The following is a 16,541-nucleotide window of genomic DNA, read 5'->3' on the forward strand; positions in this document are numbered from 1 at the left end:
CACTAGCTCTGACACTTGCTCTAACATCAGCACTGACACTAGCGCTGTCTATACGCAGCACTGGCTCTGACACTTGCTCTAACATCAGCACTGACACTAGCCCCGTCTATACGCAGCACTGGCTCTGACACTTGCTCTAACATCAGCACTGACACTAGCCCTGTCTATACGCAGCACTAGCTCTGACACTTGCTCTAACATCAGCACTGACACTAGCGCTGTCTATACGCAGCACTGGCTCTGACACTTGCTCTAACATCAGCACTGACACTAGCGCTGTCTATACGCAGCACTGGCTCTGACACTTGCTCTAACATCAGCACTGACACTAGCCCTGTCTATACGCAGCACTAGCTCTGACACTTGCTCTAACATCAGCACTGACACGAGCCCCGTCTATACGCAACACTAGCTCTGACACTTGCTCTAACATCAGCACTGACACTAGCCCCGTCTATACGCAGCACTGGCTCTGACACTTGCTCTAACATCAGCACTGACACGAGCCCCGTCTATACGCAGCACTAGCTCTGACACTTGCTCTAACATCAGCACTGACACTTGCTCTAACATCAGCACTTACACTAGCCCCGTCTATACGCAGCATTGGCTCTGACACTTGCTCTAACATCAGCACTGACACTTGCTCTAACATCAGCACTGACACTAGCCCCGTCTATACGCAGCACTAGCTCTGACACTTGCTCTAACATCAGCACTGACACTTGCTCTAACATCAGCACTGACACTAGCGCTGTCTATACGCAGCACTGGCTCTGACACTTGCTCTAACATCAGCACTGACACTAGCGCTGTCTATACGCAGCACTAGCTCTGACACTTGCTCTAACATCAGCACTGACACGAGCCCTGACAATCCATAGCACGAGCACTGGTACTAGCACCAACAATTCATAGCACTAGCATTGACAATTCGTAGTCCCAGCAACAATCCGAACACCAATGCTAAGATGGCACAAGCGGTTATATTAAAGCCCAATCACTCGCAATGACGCCAGCGTCAGTATTCGCGCTAACCATTGCAATATTCCGAACTTTAATCCTAAAACTAGCCATAGCGCTAGCCATTGCAATATATCTAACTTTAACCCTAAAACTAGCCATAGCGCTAACCATTGCACCATACCTCACATCAACCCTAAAACTAGCCATTGCACTATACCTAACTTTAACCCTAAAACTAGCCATAGCGCTAACCATTGCACTAGACCTCACATCAACCCTGAAACTAGCCATTGCACTATACCTAACTTTAACCCTAAAACGAGTCATAGCGCTAAATTGGCGACCTGAGTGGAATTCCCAGCCAGGTTTCACATCAGTGGCGATCGGTATCTGAACCTCGCCAGTAAACATGGACCGTTAAGGCAACGTGGCCCAACGTTTCGTGTTTACTGGGTCTGTCACCGTCAATAACTTTTGCGGAAAGAATGCCTCCTCGTCTGACTTCGGTTTATGAGAGCTTGAATGACTGCATCGATTTCCACTGCATCACGTGCCGTTTTCACGTGGCATCTACAGAGGCCAACCGTGCAGTGGTGGTGGCTATGCACGTTGCTGCCTGCTACAATACAGCAGTGTGGAGGCTGCAGCGAAGGTAGGTGGATCACAAACTGATGGCGTAAATCTCCCTTCCCCGTGGACGGCGAGGAGGAGGAGGTAGTGTCATACCCTGGCTTGCTATAAGCAGAAGTCGGTACAGGAAAGTCCGGACTAATATCATCCATTGCTTGCGTGTACCGCTGTATGGTGAGCGTCTTCCGTGCTGTACGTAGCCAACAAACTGAATACAAGAAGCAGTTCTAAAGAGTTGGGATAGAGCTTTGCCCCACTTACACGCGTGAGTTTTCTCCGGGCACCCAAGTTTCCATCCACGTGTTGATTGTCTGAAAGCATCCGGATATATAGAGGACTGCAGAGCTTGGCTCATTGTTAGGAGCACCGCTCAACGCCTAGCTGCTGAATTTGTATGCAATAATATGCGTCCGTATGTTTATGTGTTCCCGTATGCGTTTACAGGGTGCTTCAAAAAAACTGTCAACACTTATATGAGACTGTCGTTTTTAATGGCAAAAGAACGGATAATAAATAATACACTGTAACATGATAACAAATGTCGAATGTTAATAGCTTCAACAAGTCAGAGTTTCCACTTGTTCGCCATCGTTGTCAACGCGTGGCCTGGAATCTTCTCCAGGTGGTCTCCAGAGCTCGGAGGCGGCACATTTCTTGTGGTTATTGTTGCAAATTCTCAGAAGTGTCAACATTTTTTGGAAGCACCCTGTATCTCTGTACGCCTTCATGAGTTGTTTTTGTATGAATGTCTGTGTCTGTAAACCCATACGTCTATGTTAGCCTGTACGAAATGCCCGTGCCTGTAAGTCCACGTTTGTGTATATATATCTGTGCGTGTCTGAGTATGTTAAAGCTCTCGATGTGTGAGTCTGTGTGTCCCCCAAGTCTTTTAATCTGCGAGTCTCTATGTATACGCGCGTGTGCGTGTGTGTGTATGTATGGGAGGCTCAGCTCACTCACTCTCACATCACTCCCCCCCCTTCCTCCCGTGCGGGGCTGTTTGATTACATACGCGGCTTGCGCGCGCGAGTCTCTATGCTATTGTAATGGTTTTCCAGCGGGCAATTCAGTCCATTGTGCTACTCAATTGGGAAGCAAACATAAAGACAAGATTTTTGTGCGCACTGCCGCAAGTACCATGGTTATTTGCGGGACCCCCCCCCCCACACCACCACTCTCTCTCCTCCCCTCTCCTCCTCCCCTCTCCCCCCACTCTCTCCTGCTCCTCTGTCCTCTCCTCTGCTCTCTCTCTCCCCGCTCTCCTTTTTCACCGTCTCTCTTCCCCCAATTCATCCCCCCCCCCCAGCTCTCTCCTTCCCACTGCGGCCGCTCGCGAGCTCCCCCCCCACCACCTCCATCGCCTTTGACGTTTTGACCTGAAAAGAGAAGAGAGATGAGAGAGCGAGGGAGAGGAAACAAGAGAGGGAGAGAGTGTGGGGAGAGAGAGGGAGAGGGAGGGAGGAAGAGAGAGAGTGTGTGGGGAGGGAGGGAGGGAGGGAGGGAGAGCTGGCGACTCAAAGGTTTCGCGACTCGAGAAACAGTGGCGGTGTTTATGCGGCGCTGCTCAGGCGTACGGAGTTGACTGCCTCTAAAAAAAAATCATCGAAAACACTCCGGGGAGGAGCTGGGTGGGGTGGGTGGGGTGGGTGGGGTGGGGGAGAGACCGCTGGAGTGTTTAATTGCTTAATTGATCAACTCTGCTGTTCAATAAAGTTTGCACGACAGCCGCAGCGATGTGACCGATGGCGAACGCTGCGATCGCTGTGATTGCTCGGCCAACGCGAGTTTGGTGGTCACAATCGCAAATTTAAAATAAATTAATTCCAGCCATTCTCTGTCCACTGCTGGATCAAGCCCCCCTCCCCTCCACACCAAGTCGGTCATGTGGTTTCGTCCCCCCACACCTCCTATGACTAACGACACACACTTAACCAGTCTGGTGAAGTATGATCACCCCCCCCCCCCCCCCCCCACCTCCTATGACTGACGACACACACTTAACCAGTCTGGTGAAGTATGGTCACCCCCCCCACACCTCCTATGACTAACGACACACACTTAACCAGTCTGGTGAAGTATGATCACCCCCCCCCACCCCACCTCCTATGACTGACGACACACACTTAACCAGTCTGATGAAGTATGATCACCCACCCCCCACACCTCCTATGACTAACGACACACACTAAACCAGTCTGGTGAAGTATGATCACCCCCCCCACACCCCACCTCCTATGACTGACAACACACACTTAACCATATTCTTAGGTTTTTTTTCGGTAAAGTCACGTAGGTAAAAAATTAAAATGAATACACACTTAACCAGTCTGGTGAAGTATGATCACCCCCCCACCCCACCTCCTATGACTGACGACACACACTTAACCAGTCTGATGAAGTATGATCACCCACCCCCCCACACCTCCTATGACTAACGACACACACTTAACCAGTCTGGTGAAGTATGATCACCCCCCCCCCCCACCTCCTATGACTAACGACACACACTTAACCAGTCTGGTGAAGTATGATCACCCCCCCCCACCCCACCTCCTATGACTAACGCAGCGTGTCGGTTAAGCCTTCATCCAGCAGTGGATTATGTGTGGCCACGGCACAGAAGGAGTGGGTTTTGTTCATGGCCTTTTTGTTTCGTTTTTGAGGTTTTTTTTTGTTTGTCTCGCTGCGCTCTCTCTCGCTCTCTCGCTCTCTCTCTCGCTCTCTCGCCCTCTTTTTTTTCTCTCTCGCGACGCAGTTGCCACGGCAACTTGTCGCATCCTCAAGAATTCCCCTTTCGATTCGACCACCTAAGAGACCCGCAGCCACCGTGGTGCAAACCCTCGCTCCGCGCGTCGCGTTGGCCGGGAGACGGAACCAACGGCACGTCCAGGGCAGCAGCAGCGCTACGATATCACTCCACGCCGTCTCTCTCTTCCTTTCTTTACGATCAGTAAAAACAAGAAGATGCTCGGTGTAGTCGGCACTTTGCTTAGTTCATCATTTCGTAATTTTTTTTAATTTACTTTATGTACCCCCCCCCCACTCGCTCACTCTCTCGCTCACTCTCTCTCGTTCTGCACGCTTTCCTCTCTCCTCCTCTCTCCTCGTCTCTTCCCATCGTCGCTTCACTCCTCTGTCCCTCCCCTCTCTATTCACTCTCATTCGCTCTCCTCTCTCTTCTCTATACGGCACCCTCGTGGTGTTCACCTTCTGAAGCGCTCGCTCGTCACCGTGGCGTGCGCGATGACCACCACCACCACCACGTGACTTTTCTTTCGTGGTACTTGTAGCGCCACAGCGCGCGGATTTGTAGCGTTCATTTTCATTTGTTTGCTGGTGACTTCGTGTATTTCGAATCGAAATCGCCTCCAGTGCTGTTGCTGCTGGCGGCAATAAAAGTTGTTTAAAAGTCAAAAGTCTTCTCCATTCTCTCTCTTAGTTCCTCATTTCTTCACGTTTACACCATTGGAACCTCATTTGCCAGTAACAAAATATGATCATTGGTTTTTTTACCCTTTTATCTGGCGAAAAAAAAGTGTCAAGTTTTGTTGCCAGATAAAAGGGTACAAAAACAATTATCATATTCTTCACGTTTATTTATTCTCTCTTTTCTCTCCCTTCTCTATATTTCCCCTCTCCCTTCCCTCCTCTCCCTTCTCTCTCCCCTCTCTCTCCCTTCTCCATCCTCTCGTCTCTACTTTTCCACTTCTCTTCTCGTCGTACCACTTGCTCTCAACCCTGCACTCGCTCCTGCACCCTTATCCGCCTCCCATCACTTTCACCACCACCTTCCAAGCGATGCACGTCCCATCGGATTCCCTCTGTTTAAGTCTGACGAAGGAGCATGGCCTGAACCGTTGAATTTGCCCAGTGTTCTTGGTTTGCTTTTTGTTGACGATGGAAATGTGTGCATGGTGGCTGCGTGCCAGTGGGTTTAGAGAATCGCGTGAAGTTGATGGTCGTGCTGAGATGATTGATGGCGGTGATGATGAAGCATGATTTTTACACTCATTTGAAATATTATGATGATCATGATTATGTATATAACGTAGGATTGCTGCTGCAATAATGTTTTTTTTTCATGAAAATTAAGATAACGGAGTTTTCACGATGATAACAAACGGTGTTGATCATGCAACTGCTGCTCAAATTGTTGCTCCTGATCATGATTCTGCTGCTGCTCATGATGATACTGCTGCTGCTGATGATGATGATACTGCTGCTGATGATACTGCTGCTGCTGCTGATGATGATGGTGATACTGCTGCTGCTGATCATGATGATGCTGCTGATGATGATAATCCTGCTGCTGGTGCTGCTGATGGTGATACTGCTGCTGATGATGCTGCTGCTGATTATGATGATGAATCTGCTGCTGATAATACTGCTGCTGCTGATGATACTGCTGATGATGATACTGCTGCTGCTGATGAGGATACTACTGCTGCTGCTGCTGATACTGCTGCTCCTGCTGCTGATGATGATACTGCTGCTCCTGCTGCTGATGATACTACTGCTCCTGCTGCTGATGATGATACTGCTGCTGCTGCTGATGATGATGCTGCGTGCTGCTGATTGTGATGATGAATCTGCTGCTGATGATACTGCTGCTGCTGATACTGCTGCTGCTGCTGATGATACTGCTGCTCCTGCTGCTGCTTATGATGATGAAACGTCTCCCGCGCTAGTAGAACCGAAGAGGAAGGATTCGGGACCGAATCTCGGTTTATTCTCGGGTATCAGAAGATGCCTCCGGTGACGCAGGGAGCTGAGTAATGCATGTTGCGTGTATGTTAAACTTCTTTCGCACCGTACGTAGCCAATCGTGCTAATTGGAGGTGCAGGGGAAGGACAACAAACTAAACCCAAACGCAGTTTCAAAAAATGAGTTTGTAAATCTAGATGATGATTTAAAAGTGCGCACAACTCCAGTGGCTTCCTAATATCGGAAGGAAGAGCGTTCCAGACGGCCGCAGAAGCGCATCCAAAAGCGCGCGACGGAGAACAGCAGGCGTCTCGTGGCTTAGAGATCGTCGCTGAGAGGTGCGGGAGAGGTGCGGGAGAGGTGTGGGGAGAGGTGTGGGAGAGGTGCGGGAGAGGTGCGGGAGAGGTGGGGAGAGGGGTGGGGAGAGGTGTGGAAAGAGGTGCGGGGAGAGGTGTGGGAGAGGTGCGGGGAGAGGTGTGGGGAGAGGTGTGGGGAGAGGTGCGGGAGAGGTGTGGGGAGAGGTGCGGGAGAGGTGGGGAGAGGTGTGGGGAGAGGTGTGGGAGAGGTGCGGGGAGAGGTGTGGGAGAGGTGCGGGAGAGGTGGGGAGAGGGGTGGGGAGAGGTGTGGGGAGAGGTGCGGGGAGAGGTGTGGGAGAGGTGCTGGGGAGAGGTGTGGGGAGAGGTGTGGGGAGAGGTGCGGGAGAGGTGTGGGGAGAGGTGGGGAGAGGTGCGGGGAGAGGTGTGGGGAGAAGTGCGGGGAGAGGTGTGGGAGAGGTGCGGGGAGAGGTGTGGGGAGAGGTGTGGGGAGAGGTGCGGGAGAGGTGTGGGGAGAGGTGGGGAGAGGTGCGGGGAGAGGTGTGGGGAGAGGTGCGGGAGAGGTGTGGGAGAGGTGCGGGGAGAGGTGCGGGAGAGGTGTGGGGAGAGGTGCGGGAGAGGTGCGGGAGAGGTGCGGGAGAGGTGTGGGGAGAGGGGCGGGAGAGGTGCGTGAGAGGTGCGGGAGAGGTGTGGGGAGAGGTGCGGGAGAGGTGTGGGGAGAGGGGCGGGAGAGGTGTGGGAGAGGTGTGGGGAGAGGTGTGGGGAGAGGTGTGGGGAGAGGTGTGGGGAGAGGTGTGAGGAGAGGTGTGGGGAGAGGTGTGGGGAGAGGTGTGGGGAGAGGTGTGGGGAGAGGTGTGGGGAGAGGTGTGGGGAGAGGTGTGGGGAGAGGTGTGGGGAGAGGTGTGGGGAGAGGTGTGGGGAGAGGTGTGGGGAGAGGTGTGGGAGAGGTGTGGGGAGAGGTGTGGGGAGAGGTGTGGGGAGAGGTGTGAGGAGAGGTGTGGGGAGAGGTGTGGGGAGAGGTGTGGGGAGAGGTGTGGGGAGAGGTGTGGGGAGAGGTGTGGGGAGAGGTGTGGGGAGAGGTGTGGGAGAGGTGCGGGAGAGGTGCGGGAGAGGTGCGGGAGAGGTGCGGGAGAGGTGCGGGAGAGGTGCGGGAGAGGTGCGGGAGAGGTGCGGGAGAGGTGCGGGAGAAGTGTGGGGAGAGGTGTGGGGAGATGTGTGGGGAGGGAGTCGCAATGCTCGAGGGAGCGGTCGGGGCCAAGTGGTGGCAGAGGTGAGATGAGATTCGGCAGTGATTGGCAGTAGTGGCAGTGGTCAATCACGACAAATGATAATTCCGATCCTGGCCTCTTGGAGTTGCGACCTGATTTAAACAGAATCTACTTGAACTTGGGTGGTCGTGCCACTTTGGATTGTTGTTGGCTGCAGTGTTGGTGGTAGTGGTTGGTGGTGGTGGTGGTCGTAAAGGCGGTATGGGTGCTGTTTGTGCTGACGGTGCTACCGAGTTTGTGACGTCGCAAAACGCAGGAATGATTGTGCCCGGTTTATGCTGAGTGTGCGTGGCGTATGATGACGATTCTGATGGTGATTATAATGCAGACATCTAGTTTATGATGCTGTTGTGCAGCACATGGTGTCTAGTTTTTGATGATAAATAACGAACATGTATGTTCGTCACGTTGATGACGATCGTTATCATCATAATTCTCATACTGCAACGACTTTATGCTACATCACGCACGGTTATCGTGCGCGTCATATCTAGCGGTCCTTGACACGTTCCGTCAACATCACACTGCCAAATCGCACCCCCCCACCCCCACCACCCTAACCCCTACCCCCCACCACCACGACCAGCAGCCACCCACCCAACCCTCCCGCACCCCCCTACCCACGGCAAACTTTGTGCGCGCGCGCGCGTGCCGTGATCACCAGGGGGGTGGTGGGGGGGAGGGCAGCGGGGGGGGGGGGGGTCGCGTGCCCGCGCGAGCGCGCGACACCGCAGAGAAATCAACTCGGGTCGCGCGCACGCACGCGCGTTGTGTTCACTTGCGCGCGGAGCTCGACTTGCCCTGCTCGCTCCGTCTCCTTCGCCGCCGTCCTCCTCGCTCTTCCTAATCGATTTAGAATTACCTATCCTTACCCCACCACCCATCCTCCTCCCGATTGTTTTGCTTATTAGTTACGACGTCGTTGCGAGTGTTTAAAGTCCGCAGAGCGATGACGGAGCCGCGTTTAGTGCCTTCGCGCATTTAGGAGAGATGTCCCTTGCGAGAAGTTCGCAATGCAACGACACTCGTCTCGGCTCGCTGAGAGCACCGGCGCAGCCTGCGTGAGACGAACGGCGAGATAGGTGGTGGGGGGGGTGGGTGGGGGAGGGGGGGGCACAGCGAGCACAGCGATAAATCACGCGTCGCGTTTCGCGATCCAGCCGCGGCGGCCACCCACGACCCGCTCACTCCGGCGGTCACCGCGCGCCTTCGTGACTCCTCCAAACTCTCAATCGGAACGGGAACTTCAACATCCACTGCCTCTGTCCGTCGACGAGAGCGCTTTGCTCTTGGCCGGGGGAGTGGGGGGGGGGCCGCCACGAGCCACCCGCGGTTCCAGCAGGCCGAGCCATGGCACTTCAGTGCGGCGGAGACAGCGACGTGAAGACGCTTCTGAACTTCGTGAATCTCGCCTCGAGCGACATCAAGGCTGCGCTTGACAAGTCGACGCCGTGCAAGCGATCCGTGGATCACCGCAAGTACCTACAGAAGCAGCTCAAGCGCTTCTCGCAGAAGCGCGCGATCTACGGAGCGTCGGGCTCCGGATCTGGAGCGACCTCCGCGGGGGGCACCATCTCGTCATCCTCCTCTTCGTCGTCGTCTTCTTCGTCTTCGTCGTCGTCGTCGTCCTTTGCCTCGGGCGCAGTCTCCGGGCGGCATCCGACGCCGTGCGGAGGTGACCCTCGCTCCGCCTCGCTCCCCGCCTGCTCGGCGCTCTCATCGTCGGCAGAGAGCAGCGACGGGGAGTCGAACGCGTTCGCTCTCATCCCGAGGCCCTTCCCCGGCGCGTCCGCTGCCTGCGCCAGGCAACCGCCTCGCTTCTCGGCCGAGGAGGATGAAGACCACGAAGACGACGACGACGAAGACGACGAGGAAGAGATGACGAGGAGGAGGGGGAGGAGGGCAACCGCAACGGCGGCGGATCGTGGGGACCAGAGGATGTCTTTGTCGGCACCGCTAGTTGCTCGCTCGAGGCCTCCCATCTCCCACCACGACCCCTCGCGCAGAGCCACGGGGGCCGCGCCCGTGGCGTTCCGCGCCCTCGGCGCCGCGCAGCAACAGCAGCAGCAACAACAGCAGCAGCAACAGCAGCAGCAGCAGAACGTGCCGCTCAGGAAGCGACAGCTGCCCGCGTCCTTCTGGAAGGAGCCGGAGCCGGCCGAGAAGAGACCTCGCGGCGAGAGAGGAAGCGCCCTCGGCGCGTCGCTCGTCGCGCCGGGTGACCACCGAATCCGGGCGATGATGCGCGACGCGACGCGACAGTTCGCGACGCGCGCTGGAGTCGGACAACAACAACACCACCACCAACAACAACCACTACCTCCCCCGCTACCACCACTGCCACCGCTGCCGCCACAGCAACGACAGTCGCCGCAGCAGCAGCAGCAGCTGCTCCTCCTCCAGGGAATGGAACCGCTCGTGCAGATGTCGAAGGGCCACCTGAGCTTCCTGCAGGAGCCGCCGTCTTGCGCGGACGCCGCCGCAGCCGCCGTAGCGGCAGCAGCAGCAGCGTGCGCCGCGCACCCCCCGACTCGGCCGTACTGCGGTGCCGCCGCGTACGCGGGAGACGCGAGCGGCGCCTCCCCCTGCGCCTCGTGCTACGCGGCCGCCGCTTCCTACTACCCAGCTCCAGCGCGGTACCTCGGCTCCCTGCCCGCACCGCAGCTCGGCCACGTCGGGCACATCGGCCCCGCTTCGCCAACCGCGGCAGCGGCGGCGGCGGCGTCGCGACTGATGTCCGCCTACGACTTCTGGACGCGGTTCGAGGCGCGCACCCTGCAGGGCACGACCGAGCGGGGAATCGAACCTATGCTGCTGCACGGGGAAGGGATGGCCGGGCTGAAGGCGGCGGGGCTTTTGCAAGCGACCCCCGTGAAGCCCATCGTGTGGAAGCCGATTCCGACGAAACCCGCGCTGCCGTTCCCGTCGTCATATGCGCTCGTGGCTCGCCTCGACCCGAATGCGTACACGGCGTGAGCAGGAACTATCAAACAACAACAACAACAATAACGGTGCCCAGTCCTTAAGGCGCTATTGGGGTGACTACGTGCACTTTGAGGTCACGCGAATTGTCGAAGGCTCGGCGGCAAGAGGTCACATGAGGTCACGGCACAAGCCCTGTTCTAATGGGCACACACACACGTGGACACACACACGTGGACACACACACACACACTGCGGTGACGCTTTAGAACAGATTACGTGCAGCCAGCACCGACACGCACCTGTGACGCTTCTTTAGCAGCACGATGCTGTAATCCGTGACTGATTTATTTCGGGATGAGCACGTGGCGGATCTGCTCCACGGGGAGGATGCTTCTCAAGCACGTGTCGCGGCTGCGCCCACGTTGCGTCTATTGGAGATACCCCCCCCCCCCCTCCCATCGTACCCACAGCACTCTCTCTCTCTGAGAATGGCACTTTCCAAACCGTCGGTCTTCTCGTCACTCACGTGTAGAGGACACCGTTTATTGCGCAAGAGGACGATTATTGTTATTGTTTGGCACATCCGATGATTTTTGGGGGGGGGGGGGCTGTCCCGCGCGTTAATTTGTTCGGCCGCCGATTTCAGACACATCGCAAAAAAAAATCGTGAATGGGGCAGATTCTTCCGGAACTAAACTGAGCCCAGCACATGAAACGCAACTTCGGACATCGTGCAGAAGAACACGCGGCCACGACTAGCCCCCCCCCCCCCTCCGCCCCCCACCCCAAAAAAATACATCGGAGAAGCTTTCCAGCGGCATGCAGCCAGCAGCAGCAGCACGGGTGCGATTATCCAACGCAGACTGCAGCACCTTGCTGTCCTGAACGATGCGAAGAGGCCCCGTTTTATCCATGACATTGAGCGGATAGTGCCTCTCACGTTCAAAAGGAAGAAACACACGCAAGAGTCTGGAAGAAGAGGGGCCTTCTCGCCTACAGCAATCGGGACGTGCCCTGGCAGTCTGTTGATTGGCGTGACTCAGCTGATGAGCTCCTGTGAGAGCGAAGCGCGGTCGTGTCTACCGCAAGTGCCCAGAGGTGTCGTTATCGAAGCGCTGGTGTCGCTGACATTTGCGCGGGGTGATGTATCAGAGAGTAGAGACTAACACGTTTAAATATACATATATAATTTTGTAACCGAGAGAAAAGCGAAAGTTTGGTAATTTATATGTACATAGAGTGTCGTAGCAACACCGTCAGCAGAATCGATAGTTTCGTTATCTTCAAGTCATCGTCAGTAGCAGCTACATCAACGGCAGCATCATCAACATTTATCAACACCGTTGCTAGCAGTATCATCATTAGCAGCAGCATGTCATCATCAACAACGTAGTCGTATAAGCATCATCAAAACATCGTAATCATCACTTTGCTTCTCATGCGCAACTTACTACCCAGGTCCTTAATGCGTGACCTCCACACACATATGGAAGGGCTGCTTTGTGTAAGATGCTGATTGCATCATACGCAATCAGCATTGTTGCAAGATGCAAGACATGGGCCATGTTAGTGACGCTAGCTATTGGTTAACGTGCGCTTCCAAGTGTTAGACAATTCAAGGGTTGCACTATAACCATACAATGGACACAACCCGTTGCACCACAATTGCATATCGCTTGACTTCTGTTCATCATCAGCCATGGTGTATTCACTGCTGGATGAAGGCCTCCCCACGTACCCGTCGCCTTATCACGTTGGACCTTCGATGACCGAATCCGTCTCGCTCCCGCGCCACGAGCTGATCTCATTCTTCCACCTCGACGGGGTTTGCTTCTTCCTTTGTGCTGCCACCCTTCCGTCACCAGTCTCGACCCGAGGCCGTCGTCTCTGCTTGCCATGCTGCGTCCTGCCCAAGACCATTTTGCTTGTTTTTTTTAGAGCAGTCAAATGTGATGTCTCTATAAGGCTGCTTTCCTCTCTCCATGTCTCGTTGTCGTTCTCAGCGTGCAATCTCTTCGTGCTTCTTTGCGCACTTTTCAGCTTTTGGTTCACCTCTTTATAATACAGGTCGGTTTTTTTTTAGGGGGGGGGGGGGGAGTTAGATCGCGTAAATATGTGTCGCTAAACTCGCCACCCACGCGACACGGCTAATTAGCAAGGTTTGTCACGTACACAGAACATGCCAATTCGTTACTCTCCAACACACCGGTGTGCTGTACCAGTAACGAATTGGCCACCACATCTACGCCTCTATATAAGGAACGAAACAGGTGGACTGTTCCACAAGTCTGGCTGTCGCCTGATGAAGCTAGTTGTAATTACTGGCGAAACGTCGTACTCAGATTGTAAATGTTGTGGCTTGCCTCTCCAACACACTGGTTAGTGCTGTACTAGTACACTACACTATACACTACACACTAGTGCTGTACTAGTATACTACACTATACACTACATTATACACTACTGCTGTACTAGTATACTACACTATACACTACATTATACACTACTATACACTAGTGCTGTACTAGTATACTCACTATACACTACACTATACACCACTACTATACACTACACACTAGTGCTGTACTAGTGACGAATTGCCACGTTCTGTTTACGTGACAACCTCTTACTAGTTGGCTGTGTCGGGTGGTGGCGGATTTAACGACACATTTATACATTTACGCGATCTAACCCAAAAAAAAAACTGTATTATGGATATTGATCGCGAAAGCCTGCCACGTGTTAAACTGTTTCCCCTATCTTCGGCTGCGTCCGCGTTTCCGATGCACGTGTCGTAGCCCGCGACGCACCGATTTCAATATTTCTTCTTTCAGCCTTCAAACGAGTCACCAACAAGGAGTGCAATCTATTTCGTAGAGCGCCGATTTCCCACCTTGACCACGTCCTCGTGGCAGATCCCATTCACCTCGCCCTGTCTTGCCAAATCGTCAGGTACTGGCTTGGAGATGTTTAGAATCGAACGCCTTTGGCTGTGCATCTATCTCCAGTACTCGACTCACTGGCGCGTTCCAGCTAAATTATTGGCTCAATATCAGCTCTGTATGTGTGGGAACTCTCGCTCTCTCTCTCTCTTCTCTCTCATCTCTCTCCCCTGTCCTTCTCACCTCGCTGCTGCCCACAATGTGCCCACGTTATGTCTCTCCGTCTCGTCTCCAGTTCGTGAAGGGTTTGAGTCCTTCAGACGTCGCGTCCTTACCCCGGCGCTTCCTCCTCACATACCCCCCCACACCCTCCTCCTCCTGTGATGAAGGAACCCCCTAAACCTCCCACCCTCCCCCCCCTATCCGTGATCGACGGGCAACGAAGAGGCCTTCATCCAGCAGTGGATTGACAGACTGGCTGTGATTTTAGAATGTATTTTTTTTAAAAAGTCCGGAGAAAACTCCAACTAAGACTAAATTGGGCTGGACGAGGTTTTTGTTTGTGTGGCCACGTGTTGTGTAAGTGCACGCAGCGCGTGTGTCGTGTGTGTGTCGTGTGTGTGTGTGTCGTGTGTGTGTGTAGTGTGTGTGTGTCGTGTGTGTCGTGTGTGTGTGTCATGTGTGTTCTACAGGGCGATCCGTTTACAGATACCCCACTCAAACAAGTTTGGAGGAACGTAATCAGGAAAGGACGATTTTACTTGCAAGCCTCTGGCACGCGTCACCAACCAATCTCAAAACGTACACCTGGTCGACGTTTTGTGTCGTTTAAACCCTCGACAAGACACGAAGGGCCATCAACCTCACAGAGTCCTATCGACACATTGGGAAGGAAGTGATGGCGGGTCGTGAGAAACCGGCGAGGTATCTATAAACGGATCACCCTTTTCGTTGTGCATATTCATTGTTAATGTTATACGATCGAACGTGATGGTTAAATGTCGATCTAAAATATGTATATATTATTTTTTCAAGCGATTCAGGCACAAAACGTTGTTTTTTATATATATAATACAATAATGTAAAGCCTTAATAATTGTATTGTTAATGTTAACATACATGTGCGTGGAGGGGATGATTTATTGCTCAGATCCCCACTCCTTACTAAGTATGTGCGTGTGTATACACTGCTAGAGAATAGATGTAACTGCACTTACACGTCACAATATGAGCACAATATTTATGAACGCTTCGTGAACGGCATTTCCCGTGGGTTGTACACGTGCTTTGACTGGCTAAAGTAACACACACCACACACACACACCACACACATCACATACACACCACACAGACACCACACACACACACACCACACACACACCGCACACACACTATACATACACACCACACACACCACACCACAGACACCACACACATACACACCACACCAACCACACACACTGCACACACATACACCACACACACCACACACACACCACACACACACACCACACACTACACACACACGTTCAGGAGAATCGCCTGGATATCATTCAGGCCGTCGTGGGACAGAATCAGAGTCCACGTGGACTCACCAAAAGCATTTCATTGACACTGCCTGATCATCGCCGGGGGTCATTAGCCACACAGGTAAAAGCGCATCCCTCTCCCAAATCGTCTCGCTCACGCCACTTGCTGTCTGAAGTGACATCCACGAGAAGGGAGCTTCGAAGGGGAGTTCCCCCAATGAGGGTATTTGGCCTACTCTTCTTCTGATTGAACGTTGTCCGGACGTCTCGGAAGAGAGATGGGAGTACCCACGCTTTACCCGCCACCGCACGTGACCTGCCGCTCGACCGATCTGTGCGATGTACCCTTTTAGACTGCTGGGTTGGTCGCAGTGGCGGTGGACTGGGGAAGGAATCGAGACATTTGCCAATTATTTGAACTGCCGCGCACCTGGAGACTGAACCCGTGACCTCTCAAACGTGCGAACCATGGCACCGCGTAAGCATCGAGGCCCGAACATTTGAGAAACAAGTCTGGCCGAATTGCGTAAAATGTTGTCACTCCACTGCCTGAATTTCTAAATAGTTTATTTCGAGTGCAAGGGATGCATGTGCAGTGTTTGTGTTGGCGTAGTTCATCGTCATTAAACCGTTCGCGTCTCACGGTGTGAGGATTGTGTCGGAGGCAGAGGAACTTCTCAGGGACAAGGGAGACCCCCGGGGGGGTGGGGTGGGGTGGGTGATGTGACACAGCCGGATTGTACTGCGGGAAGGAATGTTGGGTGGCATTTGTGTCTAAAAAAAAAATACCAATTTCGTTTTTTTATATATATGAACAATAAAAAAATGTTTCTTTACAAATTTCACAGCCGTGTTGGTCCTTTGTGAACGAAAATAAAAAAAATTACTATCTCTAAATAAAATATTAAAAATAAAACATAATAAAATAATTCTCACGACGTTTCGGCCACAATGCAAGCAGCCGTCCTCAGGTGAAAAACAGGGCTATCGGAAAGACAGCGTCTGAAACAGACAGACCTGTTCTTCACCTGAGGACGGCTGCTTGCGTTGTGGCCGAAACGTCGTGAGATTTTATTATTTCCCTTCTACGTGACTTTACCGAAAGAACCAAGAAGATGAATCCCTGCAGTCACGAAAGCTTTAAATCGAAATTTATTTCTAAATAAAAGTAGTGCCGCTGCATTTTGGATTTCGCGGGCAGTGCTGCTCTACCCCACCGCGTGTCGCGGCCGTCACGAGGTTCGACGGTTTTCGCCGCTCCGCGTGCTGCCAGATCATTCTCTTTAACACGTGGCTGGCTTTCGCGACCAATATCATCCATG

The 16,541-nt window shown here is 53.3% G+C and overlaps 1 protein-coding gene across 1 annotated transcript; it reads left to right on the top strand.

Moving 5' to 3' along the window:
* Positions 1–9,014: 9,014 nt before the first annotated feature.
* On the top strand, positions 9,015–15,977 carry FAM181A (family with sequence similarity 181 member A). The gene is made up of 2 exons (XM_061579727.1): positions 9,015–14,614; positions 15,042–15,977. The coding sequence occupies exon 1, from the start codon at positions 9,234–9,236 to the stop codon at positions 10,857–10,859; it is 1,626 nt and encodes a 541-aa protein (XP_061435711.1). The 5' UTR covers positions 9,015–9,233; the 3' UTR covers positions 10,860–14,614; positions 15,042–15,977.
* Positions 15,978–16,541: the final 564 nt, after the last annotated feature.

This window comes from Lethenteron reissneri, chromosome 8 (assembly GCF_015708825.2).
Source record: "Lethenteron reissneri isolate LAM-NWPU_2019-01 chromosome 8, ASM1570882v1, whole genome shotgun sequence".
Taxonomy (NCBI): domain Eukaryota; kingdom Metazoa; phylum Chordata; class Hyperoartia; order Petromyzontiformes; family Petromyzontidae; genus Lethenteron; species Lethenteron reissneri.

What these genes read in the sequence shown, in the direction of transcription:
- FAM181A (XM_061579727.1), top strand. Translation starts at nt 9,234, where the DNA reads ATGGCACTTCAGTGCGGCGGAGACAGCGACGTGAAGACGCTTCTGAAC.